Source organism: Dermochelys coriacea, chromosome 2, assembly GCF_009764565.3.
Source record: "Dermochelys coriacea isolate rDerCor1 chromosome 2, rDerCor1.pri.v4, whole genome shotgun sequence".
Lineage (NCBI taxonomy): Eukaryota > Metazoa > Chordata > Testudines > Dermochelyidae > Dermochelys > Dermochelys coriacea.
The window spans coordinates 243,868,368-243,882,080 of NC_050069.1; the positions used below are offsets into that span (position 1 = coordinate 243,868,368).

Here is a 13,713-nt window from a genome sequence, read left to right on the forward strand (position 1 = left end):
GAGTCCTACAAAGAATAAATCTTCTTTCTGTGTAAAAATTCCTTTGATCATATTTTCCAGCTTTTACTTTTCTTAACTATGTTCCCAGTGTCTGATATCATGTAGCCACCATTAATGCCAAAATTATTTTTTCTTCTTAAATATCACCGGTCTGTTAGTTTTGGGTTGGGTTGGTTCTAGTTGCAATGAGACATTTACCATCTTTGTCGTACAAGGGGAACTCCGTAGGGTCTGTGGAGGTGTATTGTAACAGACATACAATGAATCTTCAGTCCTACAGGTTTGCAATGAACTGGGAGTTAAAACATCTTAACTCAGCAGCCAGGCAATCTGAGGACCTGTGTTTTCACTAGTCACATCATTGTCTTCCTGCTGGTGGCTAAGATCTGAGGTGTTGTTCAGTAAAGCCTGAAGAACTCCCATAATTTCATTAATCAGGACCTCCACCTCCTGGGCTTCAGGATGTCAGCAGCAATCCTGGGCATTCTTGCATGAGTCTACTCCATGCTTTTCCACTTTCATTTTGGGATTCTTTGGAGAAAATACTCTCCACATCTTCCCCCTGTTCCCCAAGTCAGGGATCACTCTTGTGTCTAATCTGAAAGAACTCTTTAAAACTTTATTTTGATTATTTTTGTGACTGTTTAGTGAGTTTCTTTAAGAAATTTAATGTTTTAATATGAAATTAAGTGCAAATTTTAGTAACAAGAATTTTTAAAATTGTAATTGCATATCACTTTCCTTTGTTATAATTCGCCAAAACTGTACTGACTAGTAGTGCAGGCATTTTTCTCTATTTTAATTGGAATATTTGTTCAGTAAGACATCTACTTTGCAATAAGCAAAAGAAATTTATCACCAATGTCTGTTTGAATTAGCAGAGTCCATAAGAAATTTAATTAAATCTTATTTAATCTAATGTTTAAAAGACTTTGGCTTGAGCCTGATCTAGAAGTGTCCTGCTGCATGCTTTTCTTCCCTCAAATAAGAAATCATGCTGATGGCTTAGAACAACATGTTCTGCATTTTTAGACTGATTTCATGTACAATATTTGTTAAATACGTTTGCAGCAATATGCTTCAATATTAGGCACTGTTCAAGAATGCAGATATCAACTTTCATATGTGACGATGAGTCTGGTTTGGGAGCTCTGTTTTTAAATCTGTATCTTTCTGCAAGCAGTTTTCTTACTCCATAATTTAATAGTTCATTGACTAGATCTGAAAAAGTTCTTCATTGTATGTGAAAAGGACAAAAACCTTAAAACAAAATCCCATCCACCTTTTATTGCAGTGAACTCAGTATATTAGATCTACCTTTGCTTAAGGGAATTATAGCAAAATGTTTCTTGTCATGTGAAAGAAAAGTTAGAGTTGAGAGTCAATCCAAGTTGTAGTATTGATGGTCAGTTCCTGCTAAATAGTGGCAGTTGAAATTTAGGTTTGACCATTTGGAATTTACTGTTGTTTTATAAAAATATACCATTTTGCCTAACTACTTCCTTTTGGGTCTTGAGGTTTTAAGCACAGATCCTCAGCCACAGCAAGTTTGTCACTTCATTCCAGCCACCTACAATCCTAAGGAGCTGTTAGGTCAGCCAAGAATCAACACAGTGTAAGGATGCCCTGGCCACTTCCCCTTTGTCAATTTCAGGGTGTACAGGATGGAGGAAGGGATGAAGGTTCCTAGCAAACTGGAGGTTAAAAAAAAAGTCATTTTTGGCAACTAATGCTACCCAGCATAGCGGAGAGTTAAACATGACACTGAGAGCCTGTATGCCTTCACACCCCTTTGATGAATGAGGACTATCTGTCTTAGATGGAAGGTGGAGACAACATCTTGATCAGCTCTTGGAAATATTTCCCCTTTCTGTCCAGCATCACTTCAGTCTTGCCTGGGCTCAGTTCAGTCCAGCTTCTCTTCATCAAAAAACTAATTTCCTGTTCACATTCTGACATGTTAGTAGAGGCAGTGGTTACATCAGCTGAGAACGAGAGAGAGAATTGAGTGGCATCGGCATAATGTTGGCAACTAAGCCTTTGATGTCTCATTATCTCTCCCAGTGATCTTATGTATTGAAGAGAAGTGGGGATAGTGTGGATCCCTGTGGGATCTCACAGGTGAGGGCCTTTGGAGAGGAGGAGCAGTTGTTTATCTCCATTCTTTGAGTTCTGTTGGAGAGGAACAATAGGAGTCTATATTGCCAGCCATTTACTCCTGCTATGTCATGTAGATGTGTTCGTACTACTTTGTGGTCCATTGTATCAAAGTATGCAGAGAGGTCCACAGTATATGCATGTTGATTTTATCTGTGTCCATGGCCATGAGGAGATAATCTTTTAGTGCCACTAGAGCCCTCACTGTGGTGAGTCCTGATTGTGAGGTATCCAGGAGATTGGCTGCTGTCACATGTTGCCTGAGTTTAGTGGTTACTCTTTTCTAAATTATTTTGCCCAGAAGCAGGAGATTGGAGATGGGACAGTAGTTGGAAAGATTTTCAGGGTTGAGTGTTGGCTTCTTGAGAGTTGTGCAAATTATTGTATTTTTCTAGGAGTTTGGTAGATGTGCTTCTCTGAAAGAGGCATTGACTATTTCCATTAGTACTTTGCTTAATAGTTCTTCACTGGCTTTTACTGGTCAGGAGGGAAATAGATCTGTTTCACTGATTGTGATTCTAATAGTTTTTCAGGGTTTCTTGAGTTTTGGCATGTGTGATGGGACCAAACTCAGTCCTGGGTCATGGGGAGGATAATGTAATCTAGTTAGGGGTAGAATTTTCTTTCCCAGTTAGCTTGTATGTATGTATTTAGTTAATCTTATAATTAAAGATTGTTGACAGTTCTTCAAAGCTTTATTATTTGGATGTTCAGGTTATGCAGTCTGGATTGATTAGGCAGTTCACTATGCAAGATATCTCTGTAGGCCTTGATTCTGCCACGTTGATTCTGAAGGAGAAGAAGGCTCATTTTGCCATCTTTACTACAGTGGCATAGTCTTGTAAGTGTTATTTTATGCTATGGTAGAGGAATTTAAAATGTTTTTTGAATCTCTGGCATTCTACCTTTCTAGATGTGCACTTCATCTGCCATAGCTCATCTGTGACCCATAGTGATCATTGTGGTCTGTGTGAAGGGATGGCTTGGGCCAAGCTGTTGATAGTCGTGGACAACATGGTACTGTACTGTTGTACAAACTCATTTGCACCTTGGCCTTGTATTTGGGTGGCTTGTTCTCCTGGGATGAATGGAAAACATAGGGTGTTCAGGAGTCTTCAGGGGAGAGCCAGCTTTGGTTGGTCACTACCTGATGGGAAGGAGAGAAGGGTCTGATCTCTGCCTGGATGAGGTGATTAGATCAGGAGATTGGTATGCTGGTGAAGTTCCCAGTTGCCAATCCAGGACTGAAAATAGGATCCAACTTATCTCTGGCTGCATGCATAGGTCCAGAGATTGCCTGGAGAATCCCATGGTTTCCATGTAAGCCATTAGAGCATATACTGCTGTATAATTGACATTGTTTGTGAATGTTGAGGTTGTGAAGGACAAGAAATCTGGGGGATTCCAATACCATGCTGGGCAGCAGCTCTATACGATCCTGCAGGAAGCTGATAGGGTTTCCATTGGAGGGATTCACAAAAAGAAAAGGAGTACTTGTGGCACCTTAGAGACTAACAAATTTATTAGAGCATAAGCTTTCGTGAGCTACAGCTCACTTCATTGGATGCATTGGAAGTGAGCTGTAGCTCACGAAAGCTTATGCTCTAATAAATTTGTTAGTCTCTAAGGTGCCACAAGTACTCCTTTTCTTTTTGTGAATACAGACTAACACGGCTGCTACTCTGAAACCTGTGATTATTGGAGGGATTGTACAACACCAGGAGTCCTAGGTACCTCTGGTCCTTCATCTCACTGGTCATATGGATGCGCTCAAATGTGTTGTTTCTGGGATGGAACATCTTGTGCATCCCAGGCTTGCGGGGAGCAGACATACCAAACCCATGAAAAAAATGCAGAATTTGGGCTTGTTTTTGGCTTAATTGGCTTGTGAGTTGTTTGTTGGCTAGTTTTTGTCTTGAAGCTTGTTGGGCTTGTAGCTTGTTGATTTTTTTTTTGATCAGCTCCTGGCAAGCAGGGGCAAAGGGGGGAGAGAGTCAGGGGTGCACAGCAAGCCCACCACAGTCCCAGACTGCACACCAGGGGGATCTAGTTATATAGAGTGTTGGGGTTCTTAGGAATTGGCTTGATTTTTGGCTTATTGTGAAAGTTGGGGTACTTATTTACCGTGTGAAAGCTGGCAACTGTGGTAGGAGCAGGACTGCTATTCCACCTCCTTTCTTTTTTCTGGTGCCTTCTGGAGTCTGTCTTGGCTTGTGACATATAGAATATCTTGTGGGGACTTGCTGTGCTAGGGTCAGGTTGGATGTGGGATTGAACCATGCCTCAGTGATTCATGCAAGGGCAGCTGGTTCACCCAACGTTCTATACAGGGGAATTTTCCAGTACTCTACAAGCTAGCTATAGGGCACCTGCACCATCATATCTGGCCCTTTGTGCAAAGAAACTGGAACACGAACACCCCTACCTTTCAAAAGTTTTAACTACTTGAAGTACCAGTATGTGTATCTTGTGTCTAGATCAACTGTCAGTAATTGAAGGCCCTCTGATATGGGCTAAGCATAATGCACTGTGTTGCATTTTAAAGAAAAACATCCTGTATTGCTGACTTCAGGTATTCAAAAATCAGAAGTCAGGACCCCCCAAATCGTCTAATATGTTTAAAAATCATAAGATTAAAAAATAATAAATATATTTTTATTTATCTTATACTTTTTGAAACTTTAGGTTTCACATTTTACAGCCTTTTCCCACAACCATGAGGGGCAAAAACTTACTTTTTAAAAATAATGAAAGCTGAGATTCTCCTGAACTCTTATGACTCCTGAAGCTGAGACTTTAAGAAACACACCAAGTAACATGAACCTCACAGTAAAATCATGAGTTGGCAACACTGCTATGCTTATAATAGATTTTTATGTACTATCACACAGCAACATTTAAATACTTTGGTGATGTGTGCAGTTTAAATACTTGCATAGAAAGAGCATTTACTTCTTCCCGGGAATGGGTACTCCTTAAATGATGTTTTAAAGTGGGTATTATAGAAGTTAGTGAATATATTCCTGTTTTTAAATGAGTATTTGTGAACTTCTGCTGAAATTAGCATTTACCCCTTTAATGAATTTGATTTTTACAAAACACTTACTATGCTGAATATTCTGTGAGTCACATGGAAGAGTTTAATCAAGCTGAGATGGGCAAAATGTATACATACATTTTCTTTTGTATTTTTGACTGCATGATAATGGATTTGGATTTTCACATTTTGGTATCTCAAAACAAAATTTCCCAGTCTTTTCTCAAATAGATAACCTTAAAGTGCAATGGGCCTAAACCTAGACAACCTAACATGAGAGAATTTTGAGTTCCTGGGAAGGGTACCCTTTTCCCTTCCTCCTGATACCCCAGTATTTTGCATCTTATGGAAGGGTCAGGATAAATTTGAATGTCTTTTTATTTTTCCCGTTGCATCTGTTATAATTATCCTCAACTTCTTACTCCATTTCCCCAATGGCTTGATGATTTGTCTTTATCAGTCTTATATGGAAATTATTATGGAAGCATTAGAGTTGCTGGGTTTATAAACTGAAAAAAAAATGGGTGAAGTAGTGCATTCTCCGTGTGATTGACCCAAAAATTGAATAATACAAAACAGGAGTATGACACGTCTGAGACTGGTACAGTTTTTTAAAAATATATTCATTCAGCATGCCATGCCATAGTATTAGTTCTTCAAATTTCTTTAAGCACAGAGATGATAGGAAGTCCCTCTCTGATGAAAAAAACCTTTTTTCCACAAGTGATGCAATGTAATATGTTGTATATATTTATTTCTATTGCCTAATCTGTTTTTTTTTTTGTATTTAGTTGCCATAGCTCAAGGTGGAGCAATCCAGATTTCTAATCCAGCCTCTGATGGTGTCCAGGGACTGCAGACGTTAACGATGACAAATTCAGGAGCTCCTCAGCCAGGTGCTACCATTGTGCAATATGCAACACAAACACCTGATGGCACACAGCAGTTTTTTGTACCTGGAAGCCAAGTTGTTGTCCAAGGTATATTTTGTGATCTACTAAATTTTAGATTTATACAAATGATTTTTTCACAAAGTGATTTTTGTTGGTGCGGACTGTGACAGGGTCAGGCCAGATGGCTACAGGAGAGTGTTAGAAGGAAGATATATTAGTCCCAGATTAAGCAGGTCCATTTTCCCTGGGTAAGGTAACAGAGGCAGTTACAGAAAAAGAAGGAATTTTCTGGAATAAATTCAGGCAGGCAGGCTAATTAGGACACCTGGAGCCAATTAAGAAGCTGGTAGAATAAATTAGGGCAGGCTGGCTAATCAGGGCACCTGAGTTTAAAAAGGACCTCACTTCAGTTTGTGGTGTGCATGCAAGGAGCTGGGAGCAAGAGGCACTAGGAGCTGAGAGTGAGAAGTGTACTGCTGGAGGACTGAGGAGTACAAGCATTAGGAAGAGGCTATGGGGAAGTAGCCCAGGGAGTTGTAGCTGTCACGCAGCTGTTTCAGGAGGCACTCTAGACAGCTGCAGTCCACAGGGCTCTGGGCTGGAACCTGGAGTAGAGGGCAGGCCCGGGTCCCCCAAAACCTCCCAGCTCCTGATCAGACACAGGAGGAGTTGACCTGGACTGTGGGTTCCACCAGAGGGGAAGGTCTCTGAGCTGTTCCCCGACCCACATGGTGGATCAGCAGAGACTGCGGGGATTGTTCTCCTTCCTTTTTCCCATGCTGACCAGTGATGAGGTTAGCTGAGTGAACGGCAGGTTTGAGCCACTAGCAAAAGTGGCTAAACTGAGGGCTGCTGTGAATCTCTGAGGCAAGCAAATCCACCAAGAGCGCAGGACCGACCAAGGCAGAGGAGGACCTTTGTCACAGCACATTATGGTGAAGTTAAATCAGTTGGAGAATTACTAATAAAAGGAACTGAGAAAGTTAGTGTTAGGAGAAGAATGGATTGGTTTGCTCACTAAAGGCAGCTACTCTCATTTGAAAATAAATGTTTATGTACTTTAGCGGTAATATAGTAATGAGGGAAGAGTATGATGACATTGCTGGCTCATATGTACACTTTTGTCCAGGCCTTGTGAGAGAGTGTTTCATAGTAGCACAACAAGAGTGAAGTTGCTGCAGTGTGAGTTTGATTGGAAGTTTCTGGGTAATTGGAGTAAATACAATGAAATTAAGAATTCTTCTTTGAGAGCTTGCTCATGTTGATTCCATTCTAGGTGTGTGCGTGCCCACGTGCACAGTCATCAGAGATTTTTGCCTTAGCAGTATCCATAGGGCTGGCTGTGGCACCCCCTGGAGTGCCACACTCATGCGTCGGTATGTTAGGCGCCACCGATCCTGCGCCCTCTCAGTTCCTTCTTATCGAAGTGCTTTGTCTTGCCTCGCAAGAGTGTTAGCCTTTTTTCTAACAGCCCATTGACTGTCTTCTTTGTATATAGTTAGTTAGTTAGCTATTAAATATTAAGTGTTAGGTGTTAGTTTAGTAGTTAGAGTCCTGGCAGGGACTTTGCTCCAGAGCGGGGCATGCTCCATTCCCTGGGCTTTAAACCGTGTTCATCATGCAACAGACCTATGCCTGTTAGTGACCCCCACAGCAGCTGTTTGAAGTGCTTGGGAGCGTCCCATATAAAGGAGAAGTGCAGGATTTTGTCACAGAATCCAGAAAGAGTGGGTCATCCGCTTGAAAGCCCTCCTCATGGAGGCTGCACTTTGCCTGGTGTTGGAGCCTTCCCGATCGGACTCTGTGCCCAGCATCTCGGCATTGGTGCGGAGCACTCCGTCAGCACCAGTTCCTTCTGGCACCATTCCCCCTCGACAGTGTCCAAAAAGCAGCAAAAGAAAAGAAGCTCCCCAGCGCCATACAAGGAAGGGGTCTCTGGGCATAGGTCCTAGTTCAGGTCATGCGCCCGTCATGGAGCTGCAACGAGTGCCACTGTGGTCAGACCCCCTAGCCCAACTAGGTATCTGCTTCTGACTCCTGGGAGCGGTAGGGGACCCCGGCTCCTTCTGGGGCCTGCAACACCCGAGGCTGCCCAGGTGCCCTGATGGTCCTACTGGTATCGAATACACTGCACCTGGTGCTGGATGTGGCTAAGACCCTGCAACTCATCAAGGGTTGATCTCGGGGTCAGGTGTAGAGGAAGCTCGATCTGGTATGTTCCATGTGTCGCGATCTGGGTCTGTTGATAAAGAAAAATCAACTCTGATACCAATGCAACGGAGAGAGTTCATTGGGGCAGTCCTTGACTTCACTTGGGCCAGAGCCTTCCTCCGCAAGACCCGGTTCTGAGCCATGATAGACCTGGTCTTGTACTTGCAGGCCCACCCTCTCACCACTGCTCATACATACCTGAGGTTGTTGGGCCACATGGCATCTTGTACTTACATGGTCTGTTACGCATGGCTCCAACTCAGGCCCCTACAGGTGAGGTTGGTGTCAATCTATGTCCCCAACAGACACAACATAGACTGTGTAGTCAGGGTACTGCACCACATACTGTCATCATTCACATGGTGGTCAAATCCCATATCGGTGCTGGAGGGAGTCCTCTTTGTGGCCCCATCCCTGTCAGTAACCCTGGTCTCCAATGCCTTGGATCTGGGATGTGAGCCCACCTGGATGATCTCAGCACACAAGGGTGTTGGTCGAGTCACAATTGCCACTTCCACATTAATATCAGAGAGCTCAGAGCAGGTTCACTTGCCCTGCCAAGCTTTCTTGCCGCATCTGAGGGTTAGGGTGGTTTAGATCCTGACAGACAACACCGCTGCAATGTTCTATATCAACAGACAAGACAGAGCCCACGTGTCAGCCCTTTGCCAGGAAGCTCTTCAGCTGTGGAACTTTTGTTTTCATCATGCCATTCATCTCATAGCCATGCATCTCCCTGGGGCCAGGAACACATTGGCAGTTCACCTCAGCAGGACCTTCTCGTCTCGCCAAGAATGGTCACTCCACCCGGAGATGGTCAGCGTCATCTTCCAAACGTGGGGGACACCCCAGGGTGGACTTGTTTGCATCTAGGCAGAACAGGAAGTGCCACGTTTTCTGCTTGATTTGGGTCTCTCTGTCAGACGCCTTTCTGCTCCCGTGGTCGTGGGCACTCATGTATGCCTTCCCTTCAGTGCCATTAATCCACAGATCCTCATGAAAATCAAACAGGACAGGGCAAAGGTAATCCTCATAGTGCTGTCTTGGCCGCACCAGCACTAGTTCAGCCCGCTGCTAGACCTCTTGGTGGATGCCCTGCTACAGTTGTTGCTTCAGCCGGACCTGATGTCACAGAGCCATGGCAGTCTTCTGCTCCCCAACCTGGCAATGCTGCACCTGATTGGTTGGCTGCTGCATATGGAGGAGCAGGAATGATCGGCCCATGTCCAACAAATCCTATTGGGCAGCAGAAAACTCTCCACCAGGGTGACCTACCTGGCCAAACGGAAGCAGTTCACGTGCTTTGCATTGGACCAAGGTATTCAGCCTGAACAAACCTCACTGCAGTGAATCCTGGACTACTTCTTGCATCTCAAGCTCCAAAGTCTGTCTCTTTAATCTACTAAGGTCCAGTTGGCCGTTATTTCCCCCCTTCCATTCCCCCGTTCCAGGGTAGGTCGGTCTTAGCTCATGATGTGACAGTCCAATTTCTAAAAGTTCTGAAGCAACTCTACCCTCAGATCTCGGACTCAGTCCCTCCGTGGGACTTAAATCTCATGCTATCTAGGCTCACTGGCTCCCTCTTCAAACCTTTGGCATCCTGTTCCCTCCTTCTCCTCTCGTGGAAGGTTTTAGCAATAACATCTGCCTTCAGGATCTCTGAGATTAGGGCACTTACCTTGGAGCCGCCCTACACTGTGTTCTACAAGTACAAGGCCCAGAAAGCAGCCTCATTCTCAAAGGTATAACATTTGTACTTATGGAGTACTGGAGGCGCAGGGCATTGCTAGTCCTTTCCCATTCAGCAAGGATCGTTCCTATCTAATGGATGTTTGGTAGTCCCGTATGGTAAGAGATTAGTGAGTCCCAGTTTGAGTTCCCATGTCACAAACTCATCACTATGTTTTGCACTACATTGTAAGCTCTTTGGGGCAGAGACTGTGTCTTACCATGTTTTTGTACAATACCTAGTACTATGGTATCAATTGGGTTTTCTAGGAAAAGCTCCAGCCAGGGGAACAAATACTCACTATAAATTTGTAGAAGTTGGCAATTCTATAATTGACAATATAATTCAATTGTCACACATGTTGGGGGTGAGCAGAAAGAGTTGAAAAATTAGAAGGCAGTCCAAAAAATATGATTTACACTTCTTTTAAAAATCTCTAATTTCACTATTTTTAGGGATTCTGACTCATGATTTTTGGAATTGGCAGTACTAAGATTATGAAATAATTTCCATCAGTCTTTGCTGTCAGTGTCTTTGAGACTGATTTACAAGTAGATCTGTGATGAGTGTGGTTTGTAAATTAGGAAAATATGTAAATTGGAATAAACCAAAGCTAGGCTACAGAAATATGAAAGGATGCTTTATCATCAAAAACAGTTTTTTTGGCTGCAGTTTTAGTGAGCTGTTCCAGGACAAAGCATGTTAATGACAGAGGTAGGCCAGTGAGGTCATTGTGATGTCAGTGTTCCTGCTTGTAATCCTGCACATGCTTGCTAGTTTGGAACATTTCATGTTGGGCTGTGATAGAGCAACAAGAGAATCCCATATGCAAAAGCTGATCATGGCCGTAACAGGAGATGAAACAGGTAGGAATCTCTTGTCAGGGTCTTTAAAATAGCAGGTTCTATACTTTATTTGGAAATCCAGAAAAGATTTTGTAGTTAGCAGTATGTGGAACTTGTTTTTAGAACTTGTTAAAGTAGCTCTTTAATTTTACAGTGCAAAATTGCACAAATTGGTGCCAATTATTTTTATTCCCCATTAGCTAATAACATTTTAGTGTAAATTAACCATTTTTAACAGCACTCTTTAGTGTATCTTTGTTGTTGCATTACAGCAGTCTCTTTTCTTTATAAATGATAGGTGCAGCTGGTCTGTTGCTTTTTGGTTGAGCAATAAATAAACTATCGCGTCAGATTATTTTAGCCTGTCAAAACTAAAGTGCAGCTGTAAGTGAAAGATGTGCACTGTTCCAGTTATATAAATAAGCCTTTAGTATTCATTACTAAAGAAAATAGGGAGCACAAATGCATCTGAAAGAGCTGTAGTGTTGAGTGTTGTAATGCCTGCTTGTTTTTTTCCTCCTCTGTTTAAAATGATCTGTTCCTCAGCTAATTGAGTTCAAAGGGCTGACGTCATTAGATTTCCTGGAATCGTGTTGCAGTAGGGAACTGGAAAAGTTAAACTTCAAACAAGATATACATTGACGTCAGCTCCGAGTCATGCTGTGATTTAGTCAGTTCCTTTCTGCTTCATCAAACGCTGCAGAGTTGTAATGTTAACTAGTTTGCAGCCCGTGTCTACGTTCTGCGCTTAGCTGAGTAAAGCTATTTCATATACTTTGTTTTAGTACTCCAAAAGTGTAAGTATCTTCTCTAGGTCCACACTTTAGGTTCTTGTGCTCACACAAACAACTATTCAGGAACTAACTAGAAAGCTTATGGAGGAAAAGTTAAGAACGCTTCTAATAAGGTAGTTACTGCTAAGCCTCACAAGGGGGGAGGGATATATAGCCTGTCATTCTTTTTCCTGGATAGTTCTTTATAGGAACTGACTCTGCCTCCTCTCTAGTGCTCAGCAAGAGAATATTTTTTCAACAGCCTGTTTTTAAAGGGATTTTTATTAGTATGTTGGTCTTATTAAATTCTCCAGATAAGGTTGATTTACAAGGTAAGATAAAATAGTAATTTTTTAGTAATTTAGTCATTTTGTAAATTATGTGCCTGAACTCAGATACAGCCCAATGCTTTCAGTGACTGTTTTTTACCCAGTTTGCTTAACTAATTTTGCTTAATCTTAAGGAGAAAGTGACTTGCCTGGGGAAATGCAGTGAGAGCATGGGTCAACCATTAGGACTATCCTGGTTCCCAACATTTGGCTGTTATCAATATGTACCAGACACCTTAATGTTTGATTTGAGTTTGGTCTGTCTTGTGAAAAGAATTTACAATAACAGTCTACATTAAGTTTCTTTATAAAGTCATAATGAATATTACTATATTTCCTTAAGATAAGTGAATTGAGCACATACTTTTATTGTGAATCACATTTTTCTGGGATTTTGTTCAGGAAGAAAAAGATCACTGTGGCTGTAATTCTTCCCTCTCTAATAAAATCCTGCAGTCTGCTGTGTACGGTAGACTAAACTCTTAAACTTGCATAGAGTACCATTAAAGACAATGGGGTTTCGGATGTTTGCAGGGGTCCATCTGCATTGATCAGATTATATTATTTCTTTTGTCCTTTAGGTTGTTGAAATAGTCTCACTGACTCATATTCAATATGATGCTTTGACTTTTTCAGTGATGGTGATATCATACCTGCCATGGAAGTCACCAATAGAATACATGGTGGAGTATCATATAGAGCAGGAGCTGGTGAATCTCTACCTCAGGGGGACCAGAAAGATGAAAACAGATTAGTTTAAAGTAAATAATAAACTGAATGACCTTCTTTATTTTCAGTCTTTCCACTTCTACTCTTCCAGTGTTTAATGGATCATCATTATTATTTTATTAGTTATTGCAGGCATCCATCATATGTAAGGCATCCATCACTATGGAATCTGAACACATTTCACATAGGTTAGAATAGTACCAAAGATCAGCATTTCTAAAACATCTTAATCTTCCCATTAAAGCTTTTCATAATCCATCCCTACCTACATTTTAAACCTTGCCTTGTATCCCCTCTTATCCATTTCACTCTGACAGTGATTCCAGTCTCAATACACAATTTCATTTCTCCCTTCGTGGCTCTGTGCATTTTTCTATATCATCTTAGGAGTAGTAGGTAATGCTGCTCATACCAGCTTTCCAAGTGTAATCCTGTCTTCGCTCAAGTTCCTCTTAAAAACCCATTTTTTTGTTAGTCTTACAAGAAGCATGTTTTTTATTTATAATTAAAACTCAACCACCACTCCACTCCAAACCAAATAAATCCACCCATTCCTCTGAATTTCCCAGTGTGTCCCATCCTCTGGGTCTCCCTTTTAGATTATGATATCTTTGGGGACAGGAACTATATTTATTATTTCAGAGTAGCAGCCGTGTTAGTCTGTATTCGCAAAAAGAAAAGGAGTACTTGTGGCACCTTAGAGACTAAGAAATTTATTAGAGCATAAGCTTTCGTGAGCTACAGCTCACTTCATCGAAAGCTTATGCTCTAATAAATTTTAGTCTCTAAGGTGCCACAAGTACTCCTTTTCTTTTATATTTATTATTGTGCATTTGTATAGCACCAAAGGCTCTTGATGTGAAATAAATAATAATAAAGAGTAGAAAAACAGGTGGATATACTTTACATGTACATCTCTTTATGCCATTTTTTGCAGCTTGTCTTTAAGGAAAATGGCAATTTCCTTTCTGGTCAATTCTAATTTTTTGAGACATTATATAAAATGGTTT

At 41.6% G+C, this 13,713-nt stretch overlaps 1 protein-coding gene across 21 annotated transcripts in view; it reads left to right on the top strand.

Annotated features, from left to right (window-relative positions):
• CREM (cAMP responsive element modulator) overlaps positions 1-13,713 on the top strand; it is a 79,143-nt gene that overhangs the window by 49,740 nt on the left and 15,690 nt on the right. For 10 of the 21 annotated variants that reach the window (XM_038389019.2, XM_038389029.2, XM_043509573.1 and 7 more), the window contains one exon: positions 5,986-6,174. In XM_038389019.2, coding sequence (XP_038244947.2) covers positions 5,986-6,174 — 189 coding nt within the window. The other 11 variants (XM_038389036.2, XM_038389040.2, XM_038389039.2 and 8 more) reach the window with 9 other exon arrangements.